The following is a 26,752-nucleotide window of genomic DNA, read 5'->3' on the forward strand; positions in this document are numbered from 1 at the left end:
ACCCAGGGACCCCCTAGATATAAAATTCTAAATGACAATTATTTCACCCCAACATTTTGAGGACAATTGGTATATGACCTTCTGTTATATGCTACTACTGGTGGGAAATTTGCTGTCTAATGTCAATCCTCTTAGGTAATTATTTTTCCTTTCTGGAAGCTTTTAAAATTTTTCTTTTTATTCTTGATGTTCCCCAATTTCACAAATCTGTGACTAGGTGTGAAGTTACTTTTAATTATCCTACTTGCTCTTTGCAGTACCCTTTCAATCTTGGGCATTTTGAAAATTCCTCAAATTTTGAAAATTCTTCAGTCATCTGAACATTGAATATTTGAATATTGCTTATTTCCTCTATTCTTCACTTCTGGAATCACTGTTCGATTTAAGTGAAAATGTTGGAGCCTCTCTAGCTATCCTTCATTTCTTGTAATGAATCAAATCGTTTTGTCTATCTGGGGTGCATTCTGAACAAACTCCTGAGTATTATTTTGCAATTCACTAAATCTCTCTTTGATTGCGACCTGTCTAGGAGGAAGTCCTCTTCTACCTACTGCTTTTGTTGGATGGGTTTCCTAAAGTGAATTTTCCACATTTTGGAATTTGGATTTTTCAGGTTTTTTTTTCTCTAATTGAAGGTTCTTGATGACTCTCTCTTCTGTTCACCTCTCTTTCACCCAATGTTTTGACAGTCCAGAACCAAATCTTCCATTAGCAGCTCCAAGTTCCTCCCTCCCAATAAAATTAAGCCTACTGCAAATCAATTTGCTGCACCAGAGGGAAGCTTGGCTCGGGACCTGGTCAAAACACTAAATCCAGACACCTCCACAGACTCAAGCTTTGTAAAAGCCACTGCCTTAGCAGTCATTGGTAGTAACCTTCCAGTCTCCCCTGCTGAATAGAGAAGTCCTCTTGTAGTCCCCCTGGATTCAAACCAAACCTGGCTTGGTGTTTTGTTTTTGCCCTCAGCCCATTACCTCACAGGAGCCAAATACCCAGCAGATCCTTGGCTTCAACTTTTCATCTTGTACTATTTCTGTACTATTTATACTCTTGTACTATTTCTGGTTTACAGAAATTCTAACTTTAATTTTCTCCCCTTATATTGTATCCAGCATTTATAATAGGTTTGGATGCATAGAGTAAGGTGAGGTCATGAAATACTAAAAAGAGTGAATTTATAATCCCTGTTCTTTCTATGTTATATTATTAAATAATATTTCTTATAGAATAAGGGAAGTTTTTTTTACATATAAGACAAAATCCAACTTTGTTAATTGATCCTCAAATAAAACAATGTACATAATGCTTCAAAAGGAAAAACATTGTGCTTGAGAGACATAAAATCAAAAACATATAAATGATCATTTAACTTTTGTTATCTAGAGGTTAAAAATAAGTCCTAAAACACAACAGCTTAGCTAAAATAAAAATGTTAAAACAGATTCAGAAAGAACATACTTGATGGTCTGTAGCAAGAAAAAAGTAGAAGTGAAAGGAAATCTAATTAAAAGTACATTTGTATTTCAACATTTACCATTAAATAATACAAATTTTAAATAGGTGAGTGAATTAGTGTGTGTGTGTATTTGTGGAGAGGAAAAACAGGTCTACAGAGAATGAAAATGTAGTTGGAATTTCAAATCTTTTGGTCTAAGCCATTATTAATGGGAGTAAAACAAAAAAAAATGAAAATTAGAGCAAAATATTTTTATCTGTTTTGTTCAAAGATGCATCCCAAATTCCTAGTTCCTGGCACAAAAAAAGATATTCAATTACTAATTGTTGATCAATGAATGTGGTTGTTGATCAATGAATGTGGTTGACAGATTGTACCTTGATTTTACCTACATAATTAACAAGTCTTTTTACTTAGGGAACAATTAAAGAAATTAAACTGAATAACAAGTACAATTAGGTAAAGTAATCATTAGTTCATGACCTTTCTCAATGTTATTAGTGAATTGAAGTGATCTGAATTGAAATGAAACTAAAATAACAGTTTCAGACAATCTAATTCCAGGACGGAAAGGAAGAATGCCAACTATAGTTATCCATCTGGAGAAGCTGATATGATCCATCCAGAGACACCTTCTCCAATGGGGATCATTAGCTACACGAGTTGCCTTCTATTTTAACAGCCTCCTCCCTATATAATCTCTTTCCTTTTTACTCCACCTAGAGAACTCCATTGGGTTGTCTGGCAACCCAAATGTATTGCACTGATGAGAACCCAGAGCTCAACATCTCCAAAAGCAATGGGTTCATAGCAAGTCAAACCCAGGTAGTGGGGACAAAGGAGGGGAAATTTCAACCTGGTCTCCATCTTTCCCCATAAACCATAAAGTCATTCTAGCTAATTTTCTCCCCAGTATCAATCATGCTAGGTCAAATTACATAATCTGATCAAAGGGACAAAGACTGGTAAGAATTACAATTTGGACAAGCTGGAAATATTTTCATTTTATTTTACTATTTCTTCAATTAGCAAGCAAAGGCGATCAAGCACCTTTGGAGATGCAAGTGAATTCTGCTTTCATGCTTCTCACAGTCAAGACCAGATTTAGTGAGGATCCGTATCCATATACCCAAGGATCCCAGAACTACTAACTTTCTGGTTTCATTCTCTTTTACACAAGAAACATCAGTCCACCATACTAGTTTTTGGAAGCAAGGCAGAAAGGACTGCATTGGAAAATAACCCTTTCTCTTTGGGAGTGCTTAAGGAATCTCTTACCTGTGGTTCATTTGATATAATAATGGTTTCCCTGTGTTATCTGGCCATAACAGACTCCTGCCTCAGTCACTGATCCTGTGTGTTTCATTCTTCTCTGCAGTTCAATCACTCCTGGAGAGTCTTTGGAAGAAGTACTACTCAAGGAGGACCAATCCAGCTTCCTTTCAATGGAAAGGCATAGCCCATAAGAAGTAACACAAGAACTAAAGGCCAGATTTAGGGTTAATAACTTTTTTTTTAAGTTTTCTTTTTACAAGTTGTTTTATTTTTATTAAAACAGCATGTGTACATATTTTACAAATCAAGTAGTGCTAAAAAACTTAAAATAAAAACAGAAGTTCCCCACCTTATACCCTCTACCCTTCATCCACTACCTACTCCCACTCCTCAGAGACAGCCATTTTCAAATCTCTTGAGACTATGTAATGTGGACACTGGGCATGTTTCCAGTTAATAGATGCATACATTTCTACAGGATTAGGTTGTTACTATTGGGTTGTTTCAGTCTGAAGTAGCAAAAGTTGGCAGTAAAATAAAGGAATTAGTTATTTTTAGGAGTTCCCTAGGACTTGCTTCTTTCTACTTTCAGTTAATGCTCCAACAGTTTCTCATAAGATGACAGGTTATTTCACAAAGAGATCAAATTACAAACCTATTAAGAAAAACAAGAGTACATTCCAGCAAAAAGCTCAATGTTTTACTGTGGCAAGTGCCACTATTAGGTTTTCAAATAAACCCATTCCAATGATTATTCTGTGTACTAAGAAAATTCATGCTGTTCCCATGCATATATTGCAAAGGATTTGGAAGTAACTCTCAAAAACTAAAGAGGTCATGCTTACAAACTTAATAGAAACATAGGTAGCAATAAGTTTAAACCAGGGTGTTTTACTGGTGAGATCTTATACTTCACCAAATTAAATAAATATCTTATTTTAAAATCTCAGTGTTTCCTCTTGTACTAAGGTATATACATTAAAGATTGTAAAAGTCAAAGTAAGCAAAAAACTAAATATGTGGAAATCATAATAAAAATATATTTTTTAAAGATTTTATTTATTTGAGATAGAGACAGAGTAAAAGCCCGGGGCAGGGGGTGGGTGGGGGGTAGAGTGGGCAGAGAGAGAGAGGGGGAGAAGCAGACTCCCCACCGAGCAGGGAGCCCAAAACAGGGCTTGATCCCAGGACTCTGAGATCATGACCCCCTGAAGGCAGACACACTTAACCAACTGAGCCACCCAGACATTCCCAAAACAATCATTCTTACTCACCATGCAAATGTAAAAGTATGTAACCTACATGGTAATTTGTTCTGCTAATTACATATGCAATGCCCTTTATGTATCCTGGAATGAAATGATGTGGTTCTCAATACTACGAGTATACACATATTCGAGATTACATTGCAGAGATAGCTCTAGGCCTGAAAAAATTATGTTATTAGGGTTCATTCTAGTTATAGCATATCAATTAACATTTTTAAGAAGATAGCTACTTCATGGGTATTTTCAGCTACTTCTCTCAGTACAAAAATAACTTCTTAGACAACGTAATTTTTCATAGTTATTAAAGAATTTGTATTTCATCTCCTAAAATATCATCAAGATGTCAAGGGCATGATAACTATCACCAACTGTGATTTAAGAAATGGAGACACAGCCCTACCCTCAAAGAGCTTATAGCCTAGTTGGGAAGCCATATGGATGCTCTAAGATATAAGTACTACATATCATGCTAGAGGAACACAGAGGACCAACTATTAAAGGTTTCTTGAAAAATGACATTTGAACTACTTATGGAAAAAAAATAGTCATAAAAGGAAGATGAAGCTGAATGTATCAGTGGTATTAGTGATGTGCAAGAAAACAAGGGTACAAAAACCTGTAGGACTTGCTGACTCGTTGGTTGTGTTGGCTGTGAGAAAGAATAGGACTTAAAAACAACTTCCAATTTTTCTCTTAGATAACGGGGTTGTTGTTGAACCAACTGACACACACATAACTTGGAAACAGTGATCTGAAGAGCACGTGGCACAGAGCGGGGAGGTTATTCACTTAGAGTGCATCTCTGAGAGACAGCATTCATGGAGAGACCCCTCCAGGGACAAGGAACTGGCTGGCAACATTTCCTTCTTCTGCCTCTCATCATAAGCACAGGGCTACCTGTGGGCACCAGCACAGTACCAATACTCCCTACCCAATTTGCCTACCCCACATCTAAACCCCCATGCTCCAGTGGAACAGCCCTTTCTAGCCAAGCTTGCCTCAGTCCCAGAGCAGCAGGCCCTCCCCCCGGAAGACTGGCCCAAAACCCCGCCAAATTGCATCTCCCCACCAGGGAGTTTGGCAAGGCCTCAGTTCACATGGAGGCAGCAGCCACATATCTCATTTCCCAAGCAGATCAGAGCACACCTAGTTCAAACACACCACATTCAGGCCAGGGACCAATGCTGCCTACAACACACAAAGACAGTGGTTGCAGACAACTGTCCTGAAGGATAAAGCAGCCAGGGTACAACTGCAGAGCACATGCAGCAAGGGAGCAAAATATTTGAACAGATAAAAAATCCACAAAAAAAAGAGCAAAGGACTTTTTAATCCAAATGGACAAAAAATAAGATGTAAATAATACATAATAATGAAAGGATGCTCAATTCTATTTGCAGTCAAGGAATTGCAGGTTAAATTAATAATAATAAATTAATAATAATAAAATATGTTTTTCTCCTATAAAAATTTTAAAATAGAAATACCTGATATACTATCAAGGAATAGTGATGAATGGGGAAGCAGACACTCACATACTCTTGCTTGTAGTATAACTGGTACAAGTTATTTAGAAAGTAATTTGGTAATATTTGTTATAATTCAAAATAAGTGTATTATTTGGGTCAATATTTTAACTTCCAGCAATCTATTCTATGAAAATAAGGGCAAGAGCCTGTAAAAGTGTACACAGATGGATTTTTGTGTTATAAGCTATATTAAAATGGTGGCAACAATCTAAAAGTCCATATAAAGGAATGGCTGAATAAACTACAATATAACGATACAATTGATTATTAGACAGCCAGTCAAAAAAAAAGACAGATCTACACATTGATTTGTTAGCATAAAAAGCAAATTGCATATCAGTAAGTACAGAATGATTCCATTATGAAAATACAAATATGGCTACTTCTCCAAATAGGTTTTTGCACATATTCAAGAAAAGGTCAGAAAGAAACGACGTTCATCACCTTAAGGAAGATGGGAGACAAGGAACATTCACTTGACAACTTTAGACAATTTTTTTAGAGTAGTAGACTGATGGATGATTCTTCCTTTTGTTATTTTATAGCCTTTTTTCTAAAATAGAGAATAATTCCTGATGCAAGGTCCTGAAGGAGACTGCAGAGGATGGAATCAGGGCATACACAAAAGAATCTGCCTCAGACATGACAAACACCTCATTCTCTGGAAGTGTGTGAAAATAGAATTGGCAGGATATAGGTCAGCTGGAGCACAGTCTGAAGGGTAGGAGAGCTGGGAGGTGAGACATCCTGCCTGGCGACCTGGTCTCTCAGTAAGGATGAAGATGGGACCCAGGCATGCGGAGGGTGAGGGAAGTTTGGAATCATTAGTGAGGGAAAGAGAAGGCTCACTGACCAAATGGACACCATGCACCCATGAAGTTCTTATTCTCTGGGCCTAGAAGTAACAGCTTTAAGTGCAAAGCTTGCTTTCTGGCCAGAAAGAAGACGAACGATTTTGGTGAACTATTATATACATCTCTGCAGCACCATGACCACCGGGGATATTCTCTGCAAGCTTATCCTGCTCCCTCATTCCTGTTCTGACACATATCCAAACTCAATTTTAACAAGTTTCTCTTTTTATGAAGATGTCATGGACTTACTAGTGCTGACAGGAATACTAGAAATTCTCTCAGCCAATTTCTTCATTCTGTGGAGGAGAAAATGGTAAATCACATAGATGAATGATTTTCTGGTACTGTTGCAGAGATTATAAACAGTGAAGCTGGACTGACCCAGGTCATTGCCGTTTCCAAGATGCCATCCAAATCCTACGTAACCATGATTAAAAGGAAAAGGGTACTATGCTTGTGATCACTGCAAATAGTTATACCAAAATTAAAGATAAGACTTGTGCTTTGGGAATTAAACATTGTGTCTATTAAAGAAAAAGCATTCCTGTTGAAGGTAATGGTATAACTATATATTGTAATTAATTTTATACCAAATGCATAAAATAAGTGAGTAGAGGAGAACAATTTGAATTGATGCTTATTTTTAATTATCAGGGGCTTCTCTGAATCCTAAAGTTTGCTCCATATTCAAGAACTGCAAAACACTCTTTCAGGCTATGCCATGCTTTTGGAAGGTGTACAGTGCCCTCTGCAGCTTCAGCAGAAATAAACACAGTTTGGGGGGAGAAACAGTAATTTCAACAACATGGAAAAATACACAACTAACATGCCTCAAAAATTCACTTTACCGTCTTAAACTGAATGAAAATATTTAGGTAAAGATCACATTTTAAGCAAAGTGCACTACAGCATGTACAACAGGTATTTTTGTTAAAAGATATGTAATATAGGAAAAGATATTTATGTGTACATCTATAGATTAATTTGAGGATAACACTCTAGGAAATGGCAAAATTACCTTTGGGGTGACAATGGTACCCTGGGGACCAGATGGGCCAAAAAGATTTATTTTTCACTGTGATTCTTCATTTACTACTTATAATTTTTCATCATGTGCATGTACTAATCTTCCAGGTAAGAAAAAAAATTAATCAATAAATGTTTTAAGTACCTTTTAGAGAAAGGTTATGCATCCAAATCTTAAACCACTCTCTCCTGAAGTTCCATAACTTCAGACAAGTTGTTCAATCTGTTAAACAAATAAACAAACCAAAAAACAGGCTCCAAATGAAGTTATTTATGCCAAGCCTCACATCATCAAACTGAGATTTAATTACTTTTTCAGTTCTCCCAGAAATAGAATCTTAAACCAATCAATCAGGAATCACCTAATCAGCGCTAGTTAGGTAATCTGGTTAACCACTCCTATCTCCTAAAGGAAAGTAACTTTTCAATAACTAACCTGTTTTGTTTTGTTTTGCCTAGTATGACTTCCTTCTTCCCATTCCCTTCCTCCTATAAAAGTCTCATTTTGTACAGGTCCTCAGGGCTCCTTTCTATCTATTAGATTGGAGAGATAGAATCAATTTGAATCGATTTGAATTCAATTTGAATTCAATTTTTTGCCCAATTTGTTGTTGTTGTTTTTAAGATTTATTTATTTATTCATGAGAGAGACACAGAGAGAGAGGCAGAGACACACATAGGCAGAGGGAGAAGCAGGCTCCATGCAGGGAGACCATGTGGGACTCGATCCCGGGTCCTGGGATCATGCCCTGAGCCGAAAGCACTCAACCCCTGAGCCACCCAGGCGTCCCCAATTTTTTGCCCAATTTGAATCAATTTTTTCTCAAACAAATTCTTAAAACTTAATATGCTTCAGTTTATCTTTGAACAAATCTCTTTGCCTTACCTGACCACTCATTAAAACATAGCTTCCTTCACTGTATTTTATATTAGATACAGCCTAGTATCTTCATAATTTAAAGTTGTCTATACTAGTCAACCAAAACCAATCCTGAATGACTAGACTATTTTACATACAGTTTTTACCTATTAACTAATTTCTTAAAGTTGAGGGAAATAATTAACATTTACTAATTAAGATATTAATGATTATGAAAGAGTATACAATGAAAGGTAGATCTATTTTCTAACACACTCCTCCCCACCAAAGAAGATTAGTGGTCCTCTGTGTAACCTTCAAGAAATTATGTTAAAAAGCACTTACTAAATAATTGAATAAGCAATTTTGTAATTGAATGTTTACTAGACTCCAAATCTCTTACTAGGTGCACGGCCTAAGGTATAAGCAAAAAGAAGTTGCTAACCTCATAGAGCTGACACTCTAATAGGAGACAAACAATACACATAAATTGATATATACATATAATTTCTGGAAGTTATAAGTAATCTTTAAAAGAAGAGTAAAGAAAGAGAAGTCATATATAAGACAGTTGATATTTTCTAGGAAGAGAGTTCTGAGAAGGTGACATCTGAGCAGATAGTGGATTTAAATGGAAGAGGGAAAACATGGATATCTAGGGTAAGACCCTACCAGGCAGAGAACAGCCAGTGCAAAGGCCTTCAGAAAGCATCTGTCTAGTATTCAAGAAACTGTCAAGAGACCATTGTGGCTGTAGTAGAAACAGCAAAAAGAGAGTGGTAGAGGGTAAGGCCACAGGGATTACAAGGGATGATATCATGTCATAGCAACAGCTGAGACTGTGAATCTTATTCTGAGAAAAAACAAGGTTGGGGGTGGCACTGGGAGTCTTAAGAGAGAATTAGCATGACCTAACATACTTTTAAACGATCACTGAAATTGTGTTGTGAAGATACTAGCAGTACTGGTGGGCAAAGGTAGAAGCATGGAGATGAGCTCGGTGAGAGATAAGGGTATTTTGGACTAGATAGGTAGCAGAAGTTGTGATAAAAGGTCATATTCTAGAAAATGCTCAAGGTAGCCCCAACAAAATTTTCAGGCACACCGAATATAGACTAAGAGAAAATAAATTAGACCTTTGTGGTCTAGGTAACTGGAAGGGTGGACTTGCCATCAACTGAGATGTGGAAAACTGCAGATCCACTAAGTTTTGAGAGGAAGATCACAAATTTGGTATTAGACATTTTAAGTTTGCAATATATCTTATTAAATGTCCAAGTGAAAGAAATTATGACATATATTTGCTAACAACTAGTTTATTAGAGAAGAGGAAATGACGACATCAGACAGAAAAGCCGGAGGGCCAGGATCTAATATAAATGTGAAGAAGTTTTCAGAGTGGAGGAGAGACAGTTGTCGACCTAGTTACAATCTGGAAATGGGCACATACAAGTAGGTGTGTAACCAGGTTGGCAGGAGTCAGTGTAAAGTTTCTTTTGGTTGCTTCTATTTTCATAGTTAAATAGAAAAGAAAATCTTGTTTTTCTTTTCTATTCTGTATCTATAGAAAATAAATTATCTATTGAAAAGAAATTAGTGAATCTCTTTTTACCTCCTGGCTTAAAACCTTCCATGGACTTCCCTTCACCATTGGAATAACAGCCAAACATTTTATCACAGCCCACAAGGCCCCACAGGACCTGGCTGGCCCTCACCTATCTCTCACCATTGCCCAAAATGTTTCAGCCACAGGGGCCCTCTTTCCCTGCCTCAGACATGTACAAGACAAACTGTACAAGCCTTGAGTTCCCTGACCTACTTGTCTCTCTGTCTGGGACAGGTAAAAGAGGTACCCTACCCTCCCAAGCATGGCTAATTCTTATCATATAGGTCTCACCTCCAAAGTCCCCACTGTTGGCCTTTCTTGAGCATCCCATCCAATATGGTGCCTCTTCTTATCAAAAGTTAGTTTACTTATGTGTTATTGTCTGCTTCTTCCCACATATGTGTTGCATGAGAAACTAGCACCTCCAGCCCACCTTCTCATTCTCTTTCCTCTGATCTGCTGTTAACTTTTCTTCTTGATACTCATTACCACGGTATATATAGGGCATTATCCATCTCCCCTAAGAGAATAATAGCTACATCTGGCACAGTAGGTGCTCAATGAGTATTTCCCAATGAATATATATGGAAAATTAAACGAAAAAAAATGCACGCGGAGCATATAACAGAGCACCTGGCACATAGTAAATCTCAATAAATGTTAGCTGCTACAATGATGACAACAGAGACTACCATGGCAACAATCACAACTATGAAAGGCAAATCCTCTTTTGCTTGTTGTGCTTTTGAACCAACTCCCTTTGTGCTGTCAGAGATTTTTCTCTCATTAATTGCATGTTCCTTCTTCCTTTTTTACAGGCTCCTTCCCTTCAGCTAAATATGTGCTGTATTTCACTACTATTTTTTTAAAATCAGTTAAAATATACTTTGCTTAACTCTGTCTTATTAGGTACAGCCAAGTACCATCACAATATAGCCACAAGAGAGAGTAGTCTATACTAGCTCGCATCTGGTTAAACAAATCTTGAATGATTAAACTCATTGTGACTTGCTGGGTTTTTTTTTCTATTAGCTAGTTTACTCAAGTTGAAAGAAACTACTTAATATTTGCATGGCTGAAATATTAAGAATGCTAGTAATGATTAATAATGAATTATACAAAGGAAGATAGATCCGTTATCTCACTCAGCCTTCCCTCTCCAAGGAAATCAGGTATATTCTATCTTTTCAGAAACTATGTATGCATATCCAGACATAAATATCTTTTGAAATATCAACTAGGATCCCATCCTGCACACAATTCCACACCTTGGGTTTCTTTCAAAGGAAACACCCTGCAAGGCTTTCTAAAGTTCACATTAAGAACGATACCATTGGGATCCGTGGGTGGCGCAGCGGTTTGGCGCCTGCCTTTGGCCCAGGGCGTGATCCTGGAGACCCGGGATCGAATCCCACGTCGGGCTCCCGGTGCATGGAGCCTGCTTCTCCCGCTGCCTGTGTCTCTGCCCCTCTCTCTGTATGACTATATAAATAAAAAAAGAACTGTACCATTCTTTGTACTGGCTACATAGCATTTCATTGTATCGATAAAACGCCATCCATTTAACTAGTCTCATATTTATTATTTACAGGCATTTAATGTTTTTAGCCATTTGCTATTATAAACAATGAGGCAACCTATATACATTATATCCTTGCACAGTCCTTCAAATACGGGTACAAATAAATTCTTAAAAGCAGAATTTCTGCATAAAAGGCACATGTGCCTTCAGTGTTTTATTTTTATTTTTGAAGTTTTTTGATATTGCCAAATTACCTTCCAAAAGTTTTATTAAACCGCCAGAATTTTCTACCCCTCCAAATAATAAGCAATTATTAACTGCAGATCATATTTTCGGTGAGGGAAAGGGAATTAATTCCCGAAGCGCCTTAAATCAAGAAAGGGAATGAAATGCTTCCTAAGGAAAATGTTAACACTTTACTATGATACATATTTTTAAAAAAATACAAACAGCACTATTTCTGGGAAAGCCTTAGAGTTATTTTCCCACTTTTTCCTAGTAAAAGCTCACCTCACTCCTCATAGTTTTTCCACTCTTCCATGATTCCTTTTTTCTAAAACAACCTCGTAGGAGCTCACAGCCAATGGCAACAGGAGTTCAAAGAAAAAGGAAAACCCAAAACTCAGTTTCTAAGGAGCACAAGATTCTGAGGTTTCAGGGCAGTGCAGGGACTTCAGTTCTTGTCGTTCGAGGGGTTTTTAATTTAAAAAAAAAAAAGTGGATTCTTTAAAGGACTTAACACCTATTGGTGAAAAAATTCTCTGCCTTATTTGTCCTACGGATCGCAAATACTTTTAGGGTGAGGTGGAGGAGGAGTTCGTAAACGGCGGCCTGCACTTCAGGGGCTTTTAGCGGGAAACAGCTGCCCCTGCCCCGCCGGAGGAGCGCGCTCCGCGGGCCTCCCGCATCCCTCTCCGCGGCTTCCTACCCGACCCCCCCACCCTTGACCCACAGACGCGCCGCCGGCCTCGCGCCCCCCGCACCGCGCGCAGTGGAACAACCCATGACGTCATGAGGCCGCGACGCAATCAGACGCGGCGTTTCGGAAATTTTAAAATTAAAGGCGGGGCGGCCCGTGCGCTCTGAAGCGGGGGAGGTTGAGCTTCTGCGCCAGTTGGTTTGGAGTCAGCCTTGGCGGGATGGCGGAGGAAGGGGCTGTCGCGGTGTGCGTGCGGGTCCGTCCGCTCAACGACAGGTAGGTAGGCCAGGCCGAGAGCAGGGCCCCGCTGCTTAGGATCTCGGCCGCTTACTGGCTCTGTGCCACGGTGTCCCCTCTGTGTAGGCGACGGGGAAGGACCGGAGGAGGAGGAGGAGGAGACACGTTCCAGCTGTAATCGCCTAACCGTACAACTCAGGCTGGCTCCCGCGTAGGACCTCCACGCCGCCGGCGCTGCACTGACTCGGCCTGTCCGCGCCTCCCCGCCCGGCCCCGGGAAGCCCGGTCGGACGGTTGTTACCGGCACTCCTCGGGGGTGGTCGTTTTGCCTAACTGCACCTAACTGCACCTAACTGCCTCTGCCGCTTCTCTGTATATTCCCTGAGAGCAAGGACTAGCCTGTCTTGTTGCCTTGTATCCCTAGGCGCTCAAGACGTAAGTCACTGAATGCAACATTCGCAGCGTTGGCGGATCTCTATCAATACGGACTTTTTAAAAAGTATAGTTGTACGGCACTAAGCAGACACTGCTGCTGCGGGAGAGCTTGGTTCTCGTCCCACGGAGTCCGAGAATGAATCTCGCAGAGGACAGAGTGAGCGAAGCGCTAGGTGGAAATGTACTAAGCAGAGGGAGCAGCGACAGGGGGCCCGGCAGGGTTGCCGCTGAGGGCTTTGGTGGTCTGTCTGTCTTTTATAAGAAACTGTCCCAGAAACTTGGTAAATTTCTTGTCAGCATCAGAGTGGATTTGTAAATGTATCTATATTTAGAACAAACATGGGGGACCTGTAACCAACAAAATGTTTCTCTGTAAATATCCTGAGCACAAACAAGGCGTTCCCCTCTCTCTGGTTAATACGCCCTCCATAAGATTTCTCTACATCTGGGATTTCTGGGAGTACTTAGTAGCCATTAAAGGGGAATACTCCCTAATATTTTGGAGCTAAGGAGCCCGGTTTATTTGTTTTGTTCATTTCTGTTTCCTTGGGATGTGTAGGAGCCTGACTCCTGGGGCCTTTCAGGGTCTATGGGAGGCCACAGATTGCTGGAAGCCTGACTCTGGACCTTTCCCTTATCTTTCCCCATCTGCTCCTAACTCGTTCCTTCGTCTTCCTCCCCCTGGAAGAGTAATCCTAACTACCATTAGGGAACTGGACGACGACCAGTCTGGCTGCTCCAGGCTGAAAAGGGGTGGTGTGAGGTGGGACAGCAGAGTATTCTCAGGGGTTGGTCAGGAGGTCCATGGTATGGCTCCCAAGAGATGTTGGAAGGCATGAAGGGACATAAGCACCAGCAAACAGAGAAAAAGAAAATTAACAATTATTTCTATGAAGAAGAAAAAAAATCACTGAAATATTGACCCTGGTTTCCAAACCAATCAAATATTGCCCCAGTTTCCAAACCAATCGAATAATCCTGGAGAGACTGATTTTGTCCAGTTGAGCCTGAATGTCATGTATTAATTGTGAGAGCTTATGAGAATTGTCAGTTATATTAAAACAGCACATGTGGAGAAACCCTTTACAACCTAAGTGATGTTGAAGTAGTAAGTAATCAGTAGTGGTCTGATTCTCTGGAGTCTTGCCCTGACCTCACTTAGTTCTTGATTTAGGGCATCTAACGTTTGAGACCCGTCATTCAGGGTTCTGCTGAGTAAGCAGTTTGTTGGATCTTAGGATGTAAGACTTTTCCTACTGCTGGGAGAGTCACGAGGGAGAGAGCTAAAGCCGCCGTTTCCCTGTTTGATATGAGAACCACGTAATCATCGTGGCGGGGGGTGGGGGGTGGGGGGGGTAGGTAGATGAGGCATTTCTCCTTGGTAATGGGCTGCTGTGGGGGAAGCAAGAGTGATGATGCCTAATCCCTGTTTGCCTACAGCAGGGAATCCCAAGAATTGTTTAGGAACCGTGTAATAGGCCATATCAGGGCAAAACAAAGTCCATTCTCTTGGCAGATGGGCAGATGAGATTCATTAGTTGGCAATGGGAGGTATAAAGTTTCATTGATAGTAGCCTCACTGCAGGCTATACATATACAATTGGCTTGAATGGTAGGTTTTATACGTATGGAGTGGGGGGCCTGTATTGCAGAGAAGCAGCTTGAAGCTGAGTAGTAAGGCTTTGGTTGAGTCATAAAATTTCATCATGGCCCCCACACCTATTACACTATTAAAAAGCAAACTTCGTGGGAGTTAATGCAAAAGGATACACATAAAACAAGTATTAGGTTCTAAATTATGATTACTAACATAAGATTTTCAATTACCAATCTTTTTGAATAGATCATGGTACCTTTTATCCTTTTAATTGATCACAGATGTCCACTATTAATTGAACACCTTGTAGGAGTTAATCGAAATGTTGAAACAACACACGTGAGGATACTCCTCCTACCCCAAATGATGTAGCAATAGTCCCTAATGGTGCGGTCCTTGAGAAGTCCTCTGACTTCATTTAATTATTGGTTGAGTGTATCCAGTGCCTGGGAAGTACCATTTAGAGTCCTGTCCAGCAAGCATATTTTTTGTTTATTTTATATTGCAGTCCTTCTAGCAGTCCTACTGTCCCATAGTGTGCCCTGAGGTTCTTTTTACCATGAGACCCAAGGTATGCTTGGCTATGCTTGTTTACAATTATACCTTAGAGGTGGCTTCTAGGATAAATATGACTAAAGGATAAAACCATCAAGAAGCCCTCTTGGTTTGAGGTCTAGCCTGAACAGTATTATAATTAAAAGGAATCACTAACAAGTGGGAGAAAACTTGTCTCAAGAGATATGGGCATCCCCATGTACATCATCCAATCCAATCAAAAAGTAGGGTCATCCATTATCTTTACGAGTCCATAGTTCACCCCATGCAGTAGAGTACGCTCTGGCTTTAAAGGAGCAATTTTGTCATCCCAGCCATACAGAATGGTCAAAGTGCTAGTTGTATATACAGTTGCTGGGGAATTCCATTTTTTTGTTGCTTTAATAATCAGACCCATGCGGTCTAGTTAATTATCCCCATAGGATAAAAAGCATAGAGTATCTTGTACATGCGCTATTATGTAGAAATAAAAAAGCTATTTCTCTGAAGTTTACCTCAAGAAGTCTAGCTAGGCAAACGACATTCATTTAAAGATCAGCTACAATTTAACATCCGCAAAGATGTGATTTTGAAAGTTTCTATAATCCTCACTTCTTAATCAGTGGTAGCCAAGTCAGGAATGACCTGTCTACAAAACAAGTCCAGTTTTAATAAACTGGGCCTAATTATTTACATAAGCTCAGCAAGAATAATGATTTGATCACATAGGTCTTTTAGAATCTGCTTTGCTGGAACTTTTTGTAAGGAATCTCCAGGTTGAACTTTGAGTGGCCTCTACAGGCCAGTAGCCAGGCCAAGTACTTGCCATCAGACATGCCTGCAATACCTGTAGTTTTGGGCAGGTTCTTCTTCACAAGGTCCCCGAAGTATCTCCTGCACCTGCCAGTGAGTGACATTCTTTACTCACTTGGTGAGGCTGTGGGGAGCTTAGCTCCTTAAGCAAGGTATCAGGCCAGCATTTCCAAGGGGCTTTATTGCTCCAGGTTTCACGAAGTCGACTTTCGTTCCTTAAAGCTGTTTGGTCATATCTGAGTCTATGCAGGTCTCTCAAATATGACATTTTAGTCAAAGCCTTGGTAAAATAACCAATTATTTCCAATGGTGTCCTGTTAAAAGAATAGAACGTATGCAAATAACTATGATTGCCATGGAAGAATGCTTATTACTAAGACACCTTTTGAATTTCAGAGGGTTCAAGTAGGGAGAAAAGTTAATGCTTTATTTTATTTACGAATGAATACTTCATATTTCTGTAAATCAGGTATCTTAAGAGAAAGTTTTAACCTGGGAGAGTAAACAGAACCAGTAGTGGATCAAACAAGGAGTCACAAAACTATAATCATCCTTTTGGTTTATTTATTTCCATGTTACTATTCTTGTTTAATTTGAATGCAATTTTAGTTCTGGAAATTATTACCCATTTCAGTTTTGATTTTAAAGAAATTAAAACCTATATTTGTCCTAACGATCCCTTGTATGAACCTCCTTGAAAATGGAATTCATCTTACAAGAGATAACAATTATAAATGACAAAAACTTAGAAATGGAATCTAATGTTATTTCAATGATCAAAATATCACTTGATGACCTTATATTAAAACATACTAAAACTTCAGATGTTGCATATTATCTCTTGAATAGTTATAGTACTTACCCAAACGTAACCTAAGGTGTATCATTTGTTCAACAGTACTTTCAGAGTAACTTAACATACTAAATAAAAGTCCTACGGAGTCAAAAAGACTCCATTTCCAATTAAATCTTGAGACATTCCTTAAAACCTTAGAAAGTGGATATAAAGGAAGGGAGAAGAAATGTTGGGAAATATCAGGAAGGGAGACAGAACATAAAGACTCCTAACTCGGGGAAACGAACTAGGGGTGGTGGAAGGGGGGAGGAGGGCGGGTGTTGGAGGGGAATGGGTGACGGGCACTGAGGTGGACACTTGACGGGATGAGCACTGGGTGTTTTTCTGTATGTTGGTAAATTGAACACCAATAAAAATTAATTTAAAAAAAAAAAAAAAAAAAAAAAAACCTTAGAAAGTTTTAAAGCACATGCCTAAATAGGATTAGGGATGTTAGAGACCTGATAAAGGCAAAACCTAGAAACTTTTTTCTGGGTAGGCAAAGAGAAAACTTTATTTTATTCTCTAGAGTAACCAGCAATTCAAGAAAAGTTGTCTTTTCGAACAGAGAGAAAGCAAACTAATTTTAGTCTTATTCCTGTGTACTTTAAAAAAAATTCATTCATCATCAATCTTAGTCCGTTCTGACCACATCTAAAATTCTTTTTCAAGGATTTCCCTTCACAAAACTGTACAACTTTCTTTTGCATGCAGATTTTTGTACCAAGCCATTTCTTTTTAAACAACCAATCTCATTTAGGACAAAATTACCTTCTTTTACCTTTAATAAAATGCATTCCCATTCTTAGATCTTTTTTATGTCTCACCAACCTTTTTATATACAGAGGTTTCCTTATTCTTCATGAGTCTTAATTACATTTAGCAGAATCTTTCACTCTTAGAAACCTTATAGCCTCCATTGAAAGCTAAGTAGTAACCAATTGTGAACTGTTATACAAGAACTTTAGGTAGCAAATTTATGATGAAGGGCAAAACATGTTTACAAACAGATTCGAGTATTCTTAGTTTCTCTGCAGTAAGAAGTCAAAAGCACAAATATATTTAGTACTTGATGCATTAGCATTATATCCTATTTGGAAAAGATCTGAATATCCACAATGAATTCAGTCTCAGTTACCATCCAAACAAAACTTTGAAAACTATCTTAACAATTACCTATTAAAACCGAGACAGAAGATAAACCATTTTCAGTCATCTTTGTGCTAACAAATGGCAACAGATAACCCAAGTTTATTTGACCTTTAGCAAAACCTAGATAGAATAAATGTTACACGTCTATCTTAAACCAACAAACTTTAAATACTGAATGGGTTTCACCTGGGTCTACTTTTTAAAAGCCCCTTTGCTCCCCATTTGTCAATTTTTGCCTGAGACACTGGTGGGGAAATCTGAAGTGAGCGGAGTATGCAAGCAGCACCCAAGATGGTGCAGACACAGGAGGAGGGTGGGGGGCGGAGGCAAAGTGCAGCCAGAAGACTGAGAAAAAGGATTCACTGTTCTAAAGCTCATCCACTTGGACAGATGAGCCAATTTCATGTTCTTCCCCAATGAGTGGAATGAGGCAGTGGATGTCAGTCTGGAGAAGACAGGGAATTTCCCCTGAAACAGTTTCAGCAACTGCTTGGGAATATTCCTTAAAGTCCCTGTCCTGAGAGAGACTAATTAGATGGCTCTAATTATAACCATTAACCTGGGAAATGAATAAAGGAGAAGCTCCTCGTGTATAGCTAGAGTAGCCTGTATCTTTTGGGAGAAACAGACAGTGTCCGCATCCCCTTTACTAGGGAGGGCCTGCGTTTCCTCCAGCAAACCAGTAGGTTTATTCTGAGGCCTACTTAGATAACTATCCAGTGTCAGGAGGGAGTTTACCAGCCAGCAGGTTCAGGCAAACACACATTCTGCTAGAGGCCCTTAGGTGGGGGTCCTGATGTAGAGCCCTGTTCTCTGCAGAAGAGCTGATAAATCCCAATGAAGCCATGCAGTGCTCCAGAAGATCAGTCCTTCCTTAAATTTTGTAATCCAAATTGTTTCCAGTGGGTTAAAAAGCACCCCAAGGGGAAGTCCTTGGGAACTGACCAGACCATGCCTTACCACGAAGGTCATACCTTATTTTAACCTTGCCCTGAAGAACTGTTTTTTAACCCATGGAAAACACTAGGAAAGTTTTTCAAGGGGAAAATACTCAACTTTGCAGTACCCAATCTAGAGAAATAGCCACGGAGGATGGTTTGTTTCCCATCTCGTGATCCTGGCAGGAGTCTCTTACTCCATACCTGTTGTTTTAAGCATCAGTGGGTCAAATTTTCCCCAACTTTTCAGAGTGAAAAAAAATACAGACTGTTAAGTTGACATAACATTATAGGAGTAATAAATGCTGTAGAGAAGAACCCAGAAGGGGAAGAAATGAAGTCTTTGCCTTCACTCCAGAATACTAGCGTATTTTGCGTTTAAGAAATAATTGCTAAATATTACCAGGTGTTTAATAAATGACAGTATCAAAATCAAGAATTTCCTATTTTTTTATAAATTTATTTTTTATTGATGTTCAATTTGCCAACATATAGAATAACACCCAGTGCTCATCCCATCAAGTGCCCCCCTCAGTACCTGTCACCCAGTCACCCCCACACCCCATCCACCTCCACTTCCACCACCCCTAGTTCGTTTCCCAGAGTTAGGAGTCTCTCATGTTCTGTCTCCCTTTCTGATATTTCCACTCATTTTTTCTCCTTTCCCCTTTATTCCCTTTCACTACTTTTTATATTCCCCAAATGAATGAGAACATATAATGTTTGTCCTTCTCCGATTTACATATTTCACTCAGCATAATACCCTCCAGTTCCATCCACGTCGAAGCAAATGGTGGGTATTTGTCATTCCTAATGGCTGAGTAATATTCCATTGTATACATAGACCACAGCTTCTTTATCCATTCATCTTTCGATGGACACCGAGGCTCCTTCCACAGTTTGGCTATTGTGGACATTGGGGTGCAGGTGTCCCGGCGTTTCATTGCATCTGTATCTTTGGGGTAAATCCCCAGCAGTGCAATTGCTGGGTCATAGGGCAGATCTATTTTTAACTCTTTGAGCAACCTCCACACAGTTTTCCAGAGTGGCTGCCCAGTTCACATTCCCACCAACAGTGCAAGAGGGTTCCCCTTTCTCCACATCCTCTCCAACATTTGTGGTTTCCTGTCTTGTTAATTTTCCCATTCTCACTGGTGTGAGGTGGTATCTCATTGTGGTTTTGATTTGTATTTCCCTGATGGCAAGTGATGCGGAGCATTTTCTCATGTGCTTGTTGGCCATGTCCATGTCTTCCTCTGTGAGATTTCTGTTCATGTCTTTTGCCCATTTCATGATTGGATTGTTTGTTTCTTTGCTGTTGAGTTTAATAAGTTCTTTATAGATCTTGGAAACTATCCCTTTATCTGATATGTCATTTGCAAATATCTTCTCCCATTCTGTAGGTTGTCTTTTAGCTTTGTTGACTGTTTCTTTTGCTGTGCAGAAGCTTTTTATCTTGCTCAAGTCCCAATAATTCATTTTTGCTTTTGTTTCCCTTGCCTTCATAGATGTATCTTGCAAGAAGTTACTGTGGCCAAGTTCAAAAAGGGTGTTGCCTGTGTTCTCCTCTAGGATTTTGATGGAATCTTGTCTCACATTTAGATCTTTCATCCATTTTGAGTTTATCTTTGTGTATGGTGAAAGAGAGTGGTCTAGTTTCATTCTTCTGCATGTGGATGTCCAATTTTCAGGAATTTCCTATTTTTAAAGGGCTTATCATGTAACGCATCAGAAGACAGTTACATAAAAAACCATTACAATACATGATAACAAGCATTATGGTGGCTAGAGGAGTCATTAATGCCTCTGAGATGACACCAGGGACAGAGCTGGTGTCAGGAAGTCCTGACACTTTCCATGAATGAAAGAACAGTTACTTAATGGAAAGGTAAGTCAGGGTATTCCAGACACAGAGGGGCTGCATTTCTTATTTTGAAAGGGATCTTCAGGTGGCTGTATGGAGGTAGCTATATATCGGAATTTAGAACAAGATAACATTGAAGAGAGAAATAAACATGATCCAAATCTAGTGTGCCATGGTAAGAACTTCAGATGTTTTCTTAAAGTTTTGAGCAAGAGGGATATAATCAGAGTTGCATTTGAATGTATCTTTTCAGCAACCAGTACTGGGTAGGAAGGTGGAAATCAAGAACTTCACAAAGAAATTCCCATGAGAAGGCAGGAGGTTACTAATTCCCACTTACAAGTATTGACCCCTCAAAGTCACATTTTCCATATTTCTTTTATACATAGCATAAGCCAATACTGTCTTTTAAAATAATCTTCAGAAGTTGGGAATCTTTTACCTGTCCCCTATAATATGACTTCTATGACCAGTTTTACTAAAGTGCAATGTTTTTATTCTTTCAGAGAAGAAGCTCTTGGAGGAGATACCCAAGTTTACTGGAAAACTGACAATAATGCCATTTATCAAGTTGATGGCAGTAAATCCTTCAATTTTGGTAGGCTTATAATAGCATCAAAAGTTAATCTGTCATCCTTTTCCTATTAGGAATATAAAAGCCTTTTATATTCCTGGACTTGGCATTAAAGATCAGACTAAACCTTCTATAAACTGCTTCAGTGGAAACTTTAAAAAATTGTTCATCCATCTTGTGTGATATGTAAGATAATAAATTGATACTTAAAATGCAATTATATCAGAGTGTCTTATGGTTCAAACTAACATTTTTTCTCTTATTCGTTAGTGTCATAAAACCCCATAAGTGTAAACCATGTTGCTTAATGTCAAATCATCTTTAAGATCTTTCAGTTTGTTTATTTTTTAAGATTTTATTTATTCATGAGAGATGCAGAGACATAGGCAGAAGGAGAAGCAGGCTCCATTCAGGAAGCCCAATGTGGGACTTAATCCCAGGACCCCAGGATCTCACCCTGAGCCAAAGGCAGACGCTCAACTGCTGAGCCACCCAGGCGTTCTTCTTTCAGCATAGTATATACTTTCTGTAATTATTTTTAAGGAATTATTTTTAAGAAAATCCCATAAAGAATAAATAGTAAAGATATTCCTTCTTTGCTGGAATACAGCAGAGGCCTACCCTGTCTTATGTGGAACTTACCATATGGTGAGAGAAAGGCTTTAAACAAGTAATTAGCCTTGTGTTGACATAAGCTCTGTGAGAGTTTATGGTAAATCTAACTAGCCTAGGTGTCTAAAAGGGTACCACCGACCTGGGACCTGCAGGATGCATGAAAGCTAGCTAGGATAAACATGGAGACACTGAAGGTTGACTAAGCTGATTTGTGTGTTGATTTAATATGGATATGTGCTGAGAGTGTGCCAGACACCGTTCTAAACATGCATGCATATTAACTCATGAGTCCTCCAGACAAGCTTATATGACCAGTACCTTTCCATTTCAGTGAGGAACGGAAACAGGCCTGCAGTCACACAACCAGCATATGGAAGAGTCAGACTCCAAATCCAGCCACACTAGCATGCTACCACTTAGGCACCTCAGGGCAACAGTGAGGTCCTCTCAACTGCAGGAGTAAGAATGGTTAGGCTGTTCGACTAGCATTAAACTAGAAAGCCATCATAAAAGGTTTTAGATCAAAGATATATGGAAGAGAAAAATAATTTCTGGTAAAGGACTGTTTTTCGAGCATTAACATAACTATTAAAGAAGTATGAACAACAAATAAGGTGAAGAGAATATTGTGTCCTAAATATCTTACCATATCCTGACAATTTTATTTCTTTGGACAACTACTAAGCAAGACAACAAAGTTGATTTGTTTGATTTAACTTTTGTGTATATGTGTGTGGTTTGTCTTTTTTTTTTTTTTTTTTTTTAGATCGTGTTTTTCACAGTAATGAAACTACTAAACATGTGTATGAAGAAATAGCGGTCCCAATCATAGATTCTGCCATACAAGGCTACAATGGTGTGTATTCACTGTAGAAATATTTGCGTATCAGTTCTGTGTTCAAGTATTGATAGTTTTACACCCTGTAGATTCATTTTTAGTTTTACACGTGTGTGATTTGTTTTTACAGGTACCATATTTGCCTATGGGCAGACTGCTTCAGGAAAAACATACACGATGATGGGTTCACAGGATTATTTGGGAGTAATACCCAGGGCAATTCATGACATTTTTCAAAAAATTAAAAAGGTAAATACCCAGCTAAACTTCTAGTACATACAGATAAAAGTAATAATAGTAGGATCACATAACCTTAGTATTATCTTGTAATGATGAAAGGAAGTAGGTTTAGGGTTATCTCTTCATTAGCTATGGGTAAAGAAGGTATAACATGAATTCCTTTTTTCCACACAAACTTACTTTGTAGAGCTTACAGTTCTTTCATTCTTTCCCTTGAATCCTGAAACAGTACTAATGACACCAAGAAGTGGGTGTCGAGGAACAGGAATATCTTACCAGAATGGTTAGCTCCACATTGCCTTTGCTTAGCTACCAGTGATTATTAAGGGGCAGAGAAAAGTAGAGGTAGAGAAAAGACCAGAATAAGCAACCTACTTTAAGAGTTGGTTTTAGGTTTATTTTTTCATTACTTTTTTAATGATTTTTAATGTCCTTATTTGAACATTCATTGGTAGGGTTTTATTTTTAGAGTTTAGAGAGATGGACTGAGCACTCTCCTTTTCTAATAATTTGATACTATTCATTATTCCTGAAACATATTTTTAAGTTCTTGTATTTATTGTCTATATAAAATCAAATGAGGTTTTGTTCGTTTTCTTTACGAAGATAATTTCTCAGAACATTTCAATATTTAATATTAGCACATAAATACTCAATATTAGGTTTTCATAAATGGATGATCTCTGATGTTTTACATATTTCTTTTCCTTCTAGTTTCCTGATAGGGAATTTCTCTTACGTGTGTCTTACATGGAGATATACAATGAAACCATTACAGACTTACTCTGTGACACTCAAAAAATGAAACCTTTAATAATTCGGGAAGACTTCAATGTGAGTAACAGAGTTGAGATGGCTCTAAAAACAAACTTGCTTATTGAGATTATTGTGCTTGAACATTTACCTTTAAGTTCTGTAGTTTTTAAACTGTCTCCTGTTTGTATGGTTTATTTTTTGTTTCTTAAGTGTTTACAGAGATCGCATATGAGCAATATATATAGTTTTTAAACATTGACAGCTGTGGTATTTTGACATAAGTGCCTTAAAGAGCAAGATGGAAATTTCAGGTTAGAATATGGTGTACTTTGGGATAGGAAATAAATTGTACATATCATAGGTTTACTTGTTACTTTCATATATTTTCCATTTGTAACTTCCACAAATGAATTCTATAATAGTTTACACCTTTTTTGAGAGGCACACTTTTTTAGTAATTTCTTCTCTACTCTTCTCATAATTAAACTTGTTTCAGAGGAATGTGTATGTGGCTGATCTCACAGAAGAAGTTGTTTATACATCAGATATGGCTTTGAAGTGGATCACAAAGGGAGAAAGTAAGACTTTATACTATATTTCTCCAAAATACTTGTAAAAACTATTCAGTTAAATGTATTTAGGTTTCAAATCACATCTTTCACTCTAAAAAAAAAAAGTTGATGTTCTTTGGAATTTTATGTACACAGCTGAAACATTATTTGCTTTTTACAGAGAACAGACATTATGGAATTACAAAAATGAATCAAAGAAGCAGTCGTTCTCATACCATTTTTAGGATGGTAGGTAACTCTCTGTTTGGCCTCTCCAATTAAAAATGCACTAAGTTTTTTACAAGTTTTCTTTTCTGTCTAGATTTTGGAAAGTAGAGAGAAAGGGGAACCTTCCAATTGTGACGGATCTGTCAAAGTGTCCCATTTGGTAAGTACTGATGGACCATGATGCTGTACCATATGGGTCAAAGCATAATTTAATTTGGTTGCTGGATGTTTGGTTTCCTAAGAACCGTTAACTGAATTAAGAAGGCAGAAACATGTATAAATTGGTAGTTTAATTAATTTCATCTATAAACATGAAATTACTAGCTAAAACATAGGAAGATGAAGCTTGCAAATTCCAAAGATAAGGAGAAGATCCTTAAAGCAGCAAGAGAAAAAAAGTCCCTGACTTTTATGGGGAGGAATATTAGGGTAACAGCAGACCTCTCCACAGAGACCTGGCAGGCCAGAAAGGGCTGGCAGGATCTATTCAGGGTCCTAAATGAAAAGAACATGCAACCAAGAATACTTTACCCAGCAAGGCTTTCATTCAAAATGGAAGGAGAGATAAAGAGCTTCCAAGACAGGCAGGAACTGAAAGAATATGTAACCTCCACCAGCTCTGAAAGAAATTTTAAGGGGGACTCTTAAAATTCCCCTTTTAAGAAGAAGTTCAGTGGAACAATCCACAAAAACAAGGACTGAATAGATATGATGACACTAAACTCATATCTATCAATAGTAACTCTGAACGTGAACGGGCTTAATGACCCCATCAAAAGGCGCAGGGTTTCAGACTGGATAAAAAAGCAGGACCCATCTATTTGCTGTCTACAAGAGACTCATTTTAGACAGAAGGACACCTACAACCTGAAAATAAAAGGTTGGAGAACCATTTACCATTCAAATGGTCCTCAAAAGAAAGCAGGGGTTGCCATCCTTATATCAGATAAATTAAAATTTACCCCGAAGACTATAGTGAGAGATGAAGAGGGACACTATCTCATACTCAAAGGATCTATCCAACAAGAGGACTTAACACTCCTCAATATATATGCCCCGAATGTGGGAGCTGCCAAATATTTAAACCAATTAATAACCAAACTGAAGAAATACTTTGATAATAATACACTTATACTTGGTGACTTCAATCTAGCTCTCTCTATACTAGATAGGTCTTCTAAGCACAACATATCCAAAGAAACAAGAGCTTTAAATGATACACTGGACCAGATGGATTTCACAGATATCTATAGAACTTTACATCCAAACTCAACTGAATACACATTCTTCTCAAGTGCACATGGAACTTTCTCCAGAATAGACCACATACTGGGTCACAAATCGGGTCTGAACCGATACCAAAAGATCGGGATAGTCCCCTGTATATTCTCAGACCATAATGCCTTGAAATTAGAACTAAATCACAACAAGAAGTTTGGAAGGACCTCAAACACGTGGAGGTTAAGGACCATCCTGCTAAAAGATGAAGGGTCAATCAGGAAATTAAGGAAGAATTAAAAAGATTCATGGAAACTAATGAGAATGAAGATACAACCGTTCAAAATCTTTGGGACACAGCAAAAGCAGTCCTGAGGGGGAAATACATCGCAATACAAGCATCCATTCAAAAACTGGAAAGAACTCAAATTCAAAAGCTCACCTTACACATAAAGGAACTAGAGAAAAAGCAACAAATAGACCCCACCCCCAGCAGAAGAAGACAGTTAATTAAAATTCGAGCAGAACTAAATGATATCGAGACCAAAAGAACTGTGGAACAGATCAACAGAACCAGGAGTTGGTTCTTTGAAAGAATTAATAAGATAGATAAACCATTAGCCAACCTTATTAAAAAGAAGAGAGAGAAGACTCAAATTAATAAAATCATGAATGAGAAAGAAGAGATCACTACCAACACCAAGGAAATACAAACGATTTTAAAAACATTATGAACAGCTGTACGCCAATAAATTAGGCAATCTGGAAGAAATGGACGCATTCCTGGAAAGCCAGAAACTACCAAAACTGGAGCAGGAAGAAATAGAAAACCTGAACAGTCCAATAACCAGGGAGGAAATTGAAGCAGTCATCAAAAACCTCCCAAGACACAAGAGTCCAGGGCCAGATGGCTTCCCAGGGGAATTCTATCAAACGTTTAAAGAAGAAATCATACCTATTCTACTAAAGCTGTTTGGAAAGATAGAAAGAGATGGAGTACTTCCAAATTCGTT

The 26,752-nt window shown here is 38.5% G+C and overlaps 1 protein-coding gene and 1 long non-coding RNA gene across 6 annotated transcripts in view; one reads left to right on the forward strand and one right to left on the reverse strand.

The window, feature by feature from the left end:
• Nucleotides 1-6,470: 6,470 nt before the first annotated feature.
• LOC112908372 (uncharacterized) lies at nt 6,471-11,993 on the reverse strand. The gene is made up of 4 exons (XR_003232913.2): nt 11,906-11,993; nt 11,205-11,355; nt 7,554-7,631; nt 6,471-6,678 (listed from the first exon to the last, which is right to left on the reverse strand). It is a non-coding gene; the product is annotated as an uncharacterized lncRNA (long non-coding RNA).
• Nucleotides 11,994-12,220: 227 nt separating this feature from the next.
• The window catches only part of CENPE (centromere protein E), an 85,905-nt gene continuing 71,373 nt past the window's right edge, over nt 12,221-26,752 (forward strand). For 4 of the 5 annotated variants that reach the window (XM_025983832.2, XM_072755544.1, XM_072755545.1 and 1 more), the window contains exons 1-8: nt 12,415-12,590; nt 21,226-21,317; nt 22,675-22,764; nt 22,877-22,995; nt 23,701-23,820; nt 24,239-24,320; nt 24,475-24,542; nt 24,616-24,681. In XM_025983832.2, the coding sequence (XP_025839617.2) occupies nt 12,535-12,590; nt 21,226-21,317; nt 22,675-22,764; nt 22,877-22,995; nt 23,701-23,820; nt 24,239-24,320; nt 24,475-24,542; nt 24,616-24,681 (693 nt within the window). In that variant the 5' untranslated portion in view covers nt 12,415-12,534. Of the gene's footprint in view, nt 12,591-21,225; nt 21,318-22,674; nt 22,765-22,876; nt 22,996-23,700; nt 23,821-24,238; nt 24,321-24,474; nt 24,543-24,615; nt 24,682-26,752 lie in introns of all 5 variants that reach the window. The other variant, XM_072755547.1, reaches the window with a different exon arrangement.

The sequence above is a fragment of the Vulpes vulpes genome, chromosome 4 (assembly GCF_048418805.1).
Source record: "Vulpes vulpes isolate BD-2025 chromosome 4, VulVul3, whole genome shotgun sequence".
In the NCBI taxonomy this organism is placed as follows: Eukaryota; Metazoa; Chordata; class Mammalia; order Carnivora; family Canidae; genus Vulpes; species Vulpes vulpes.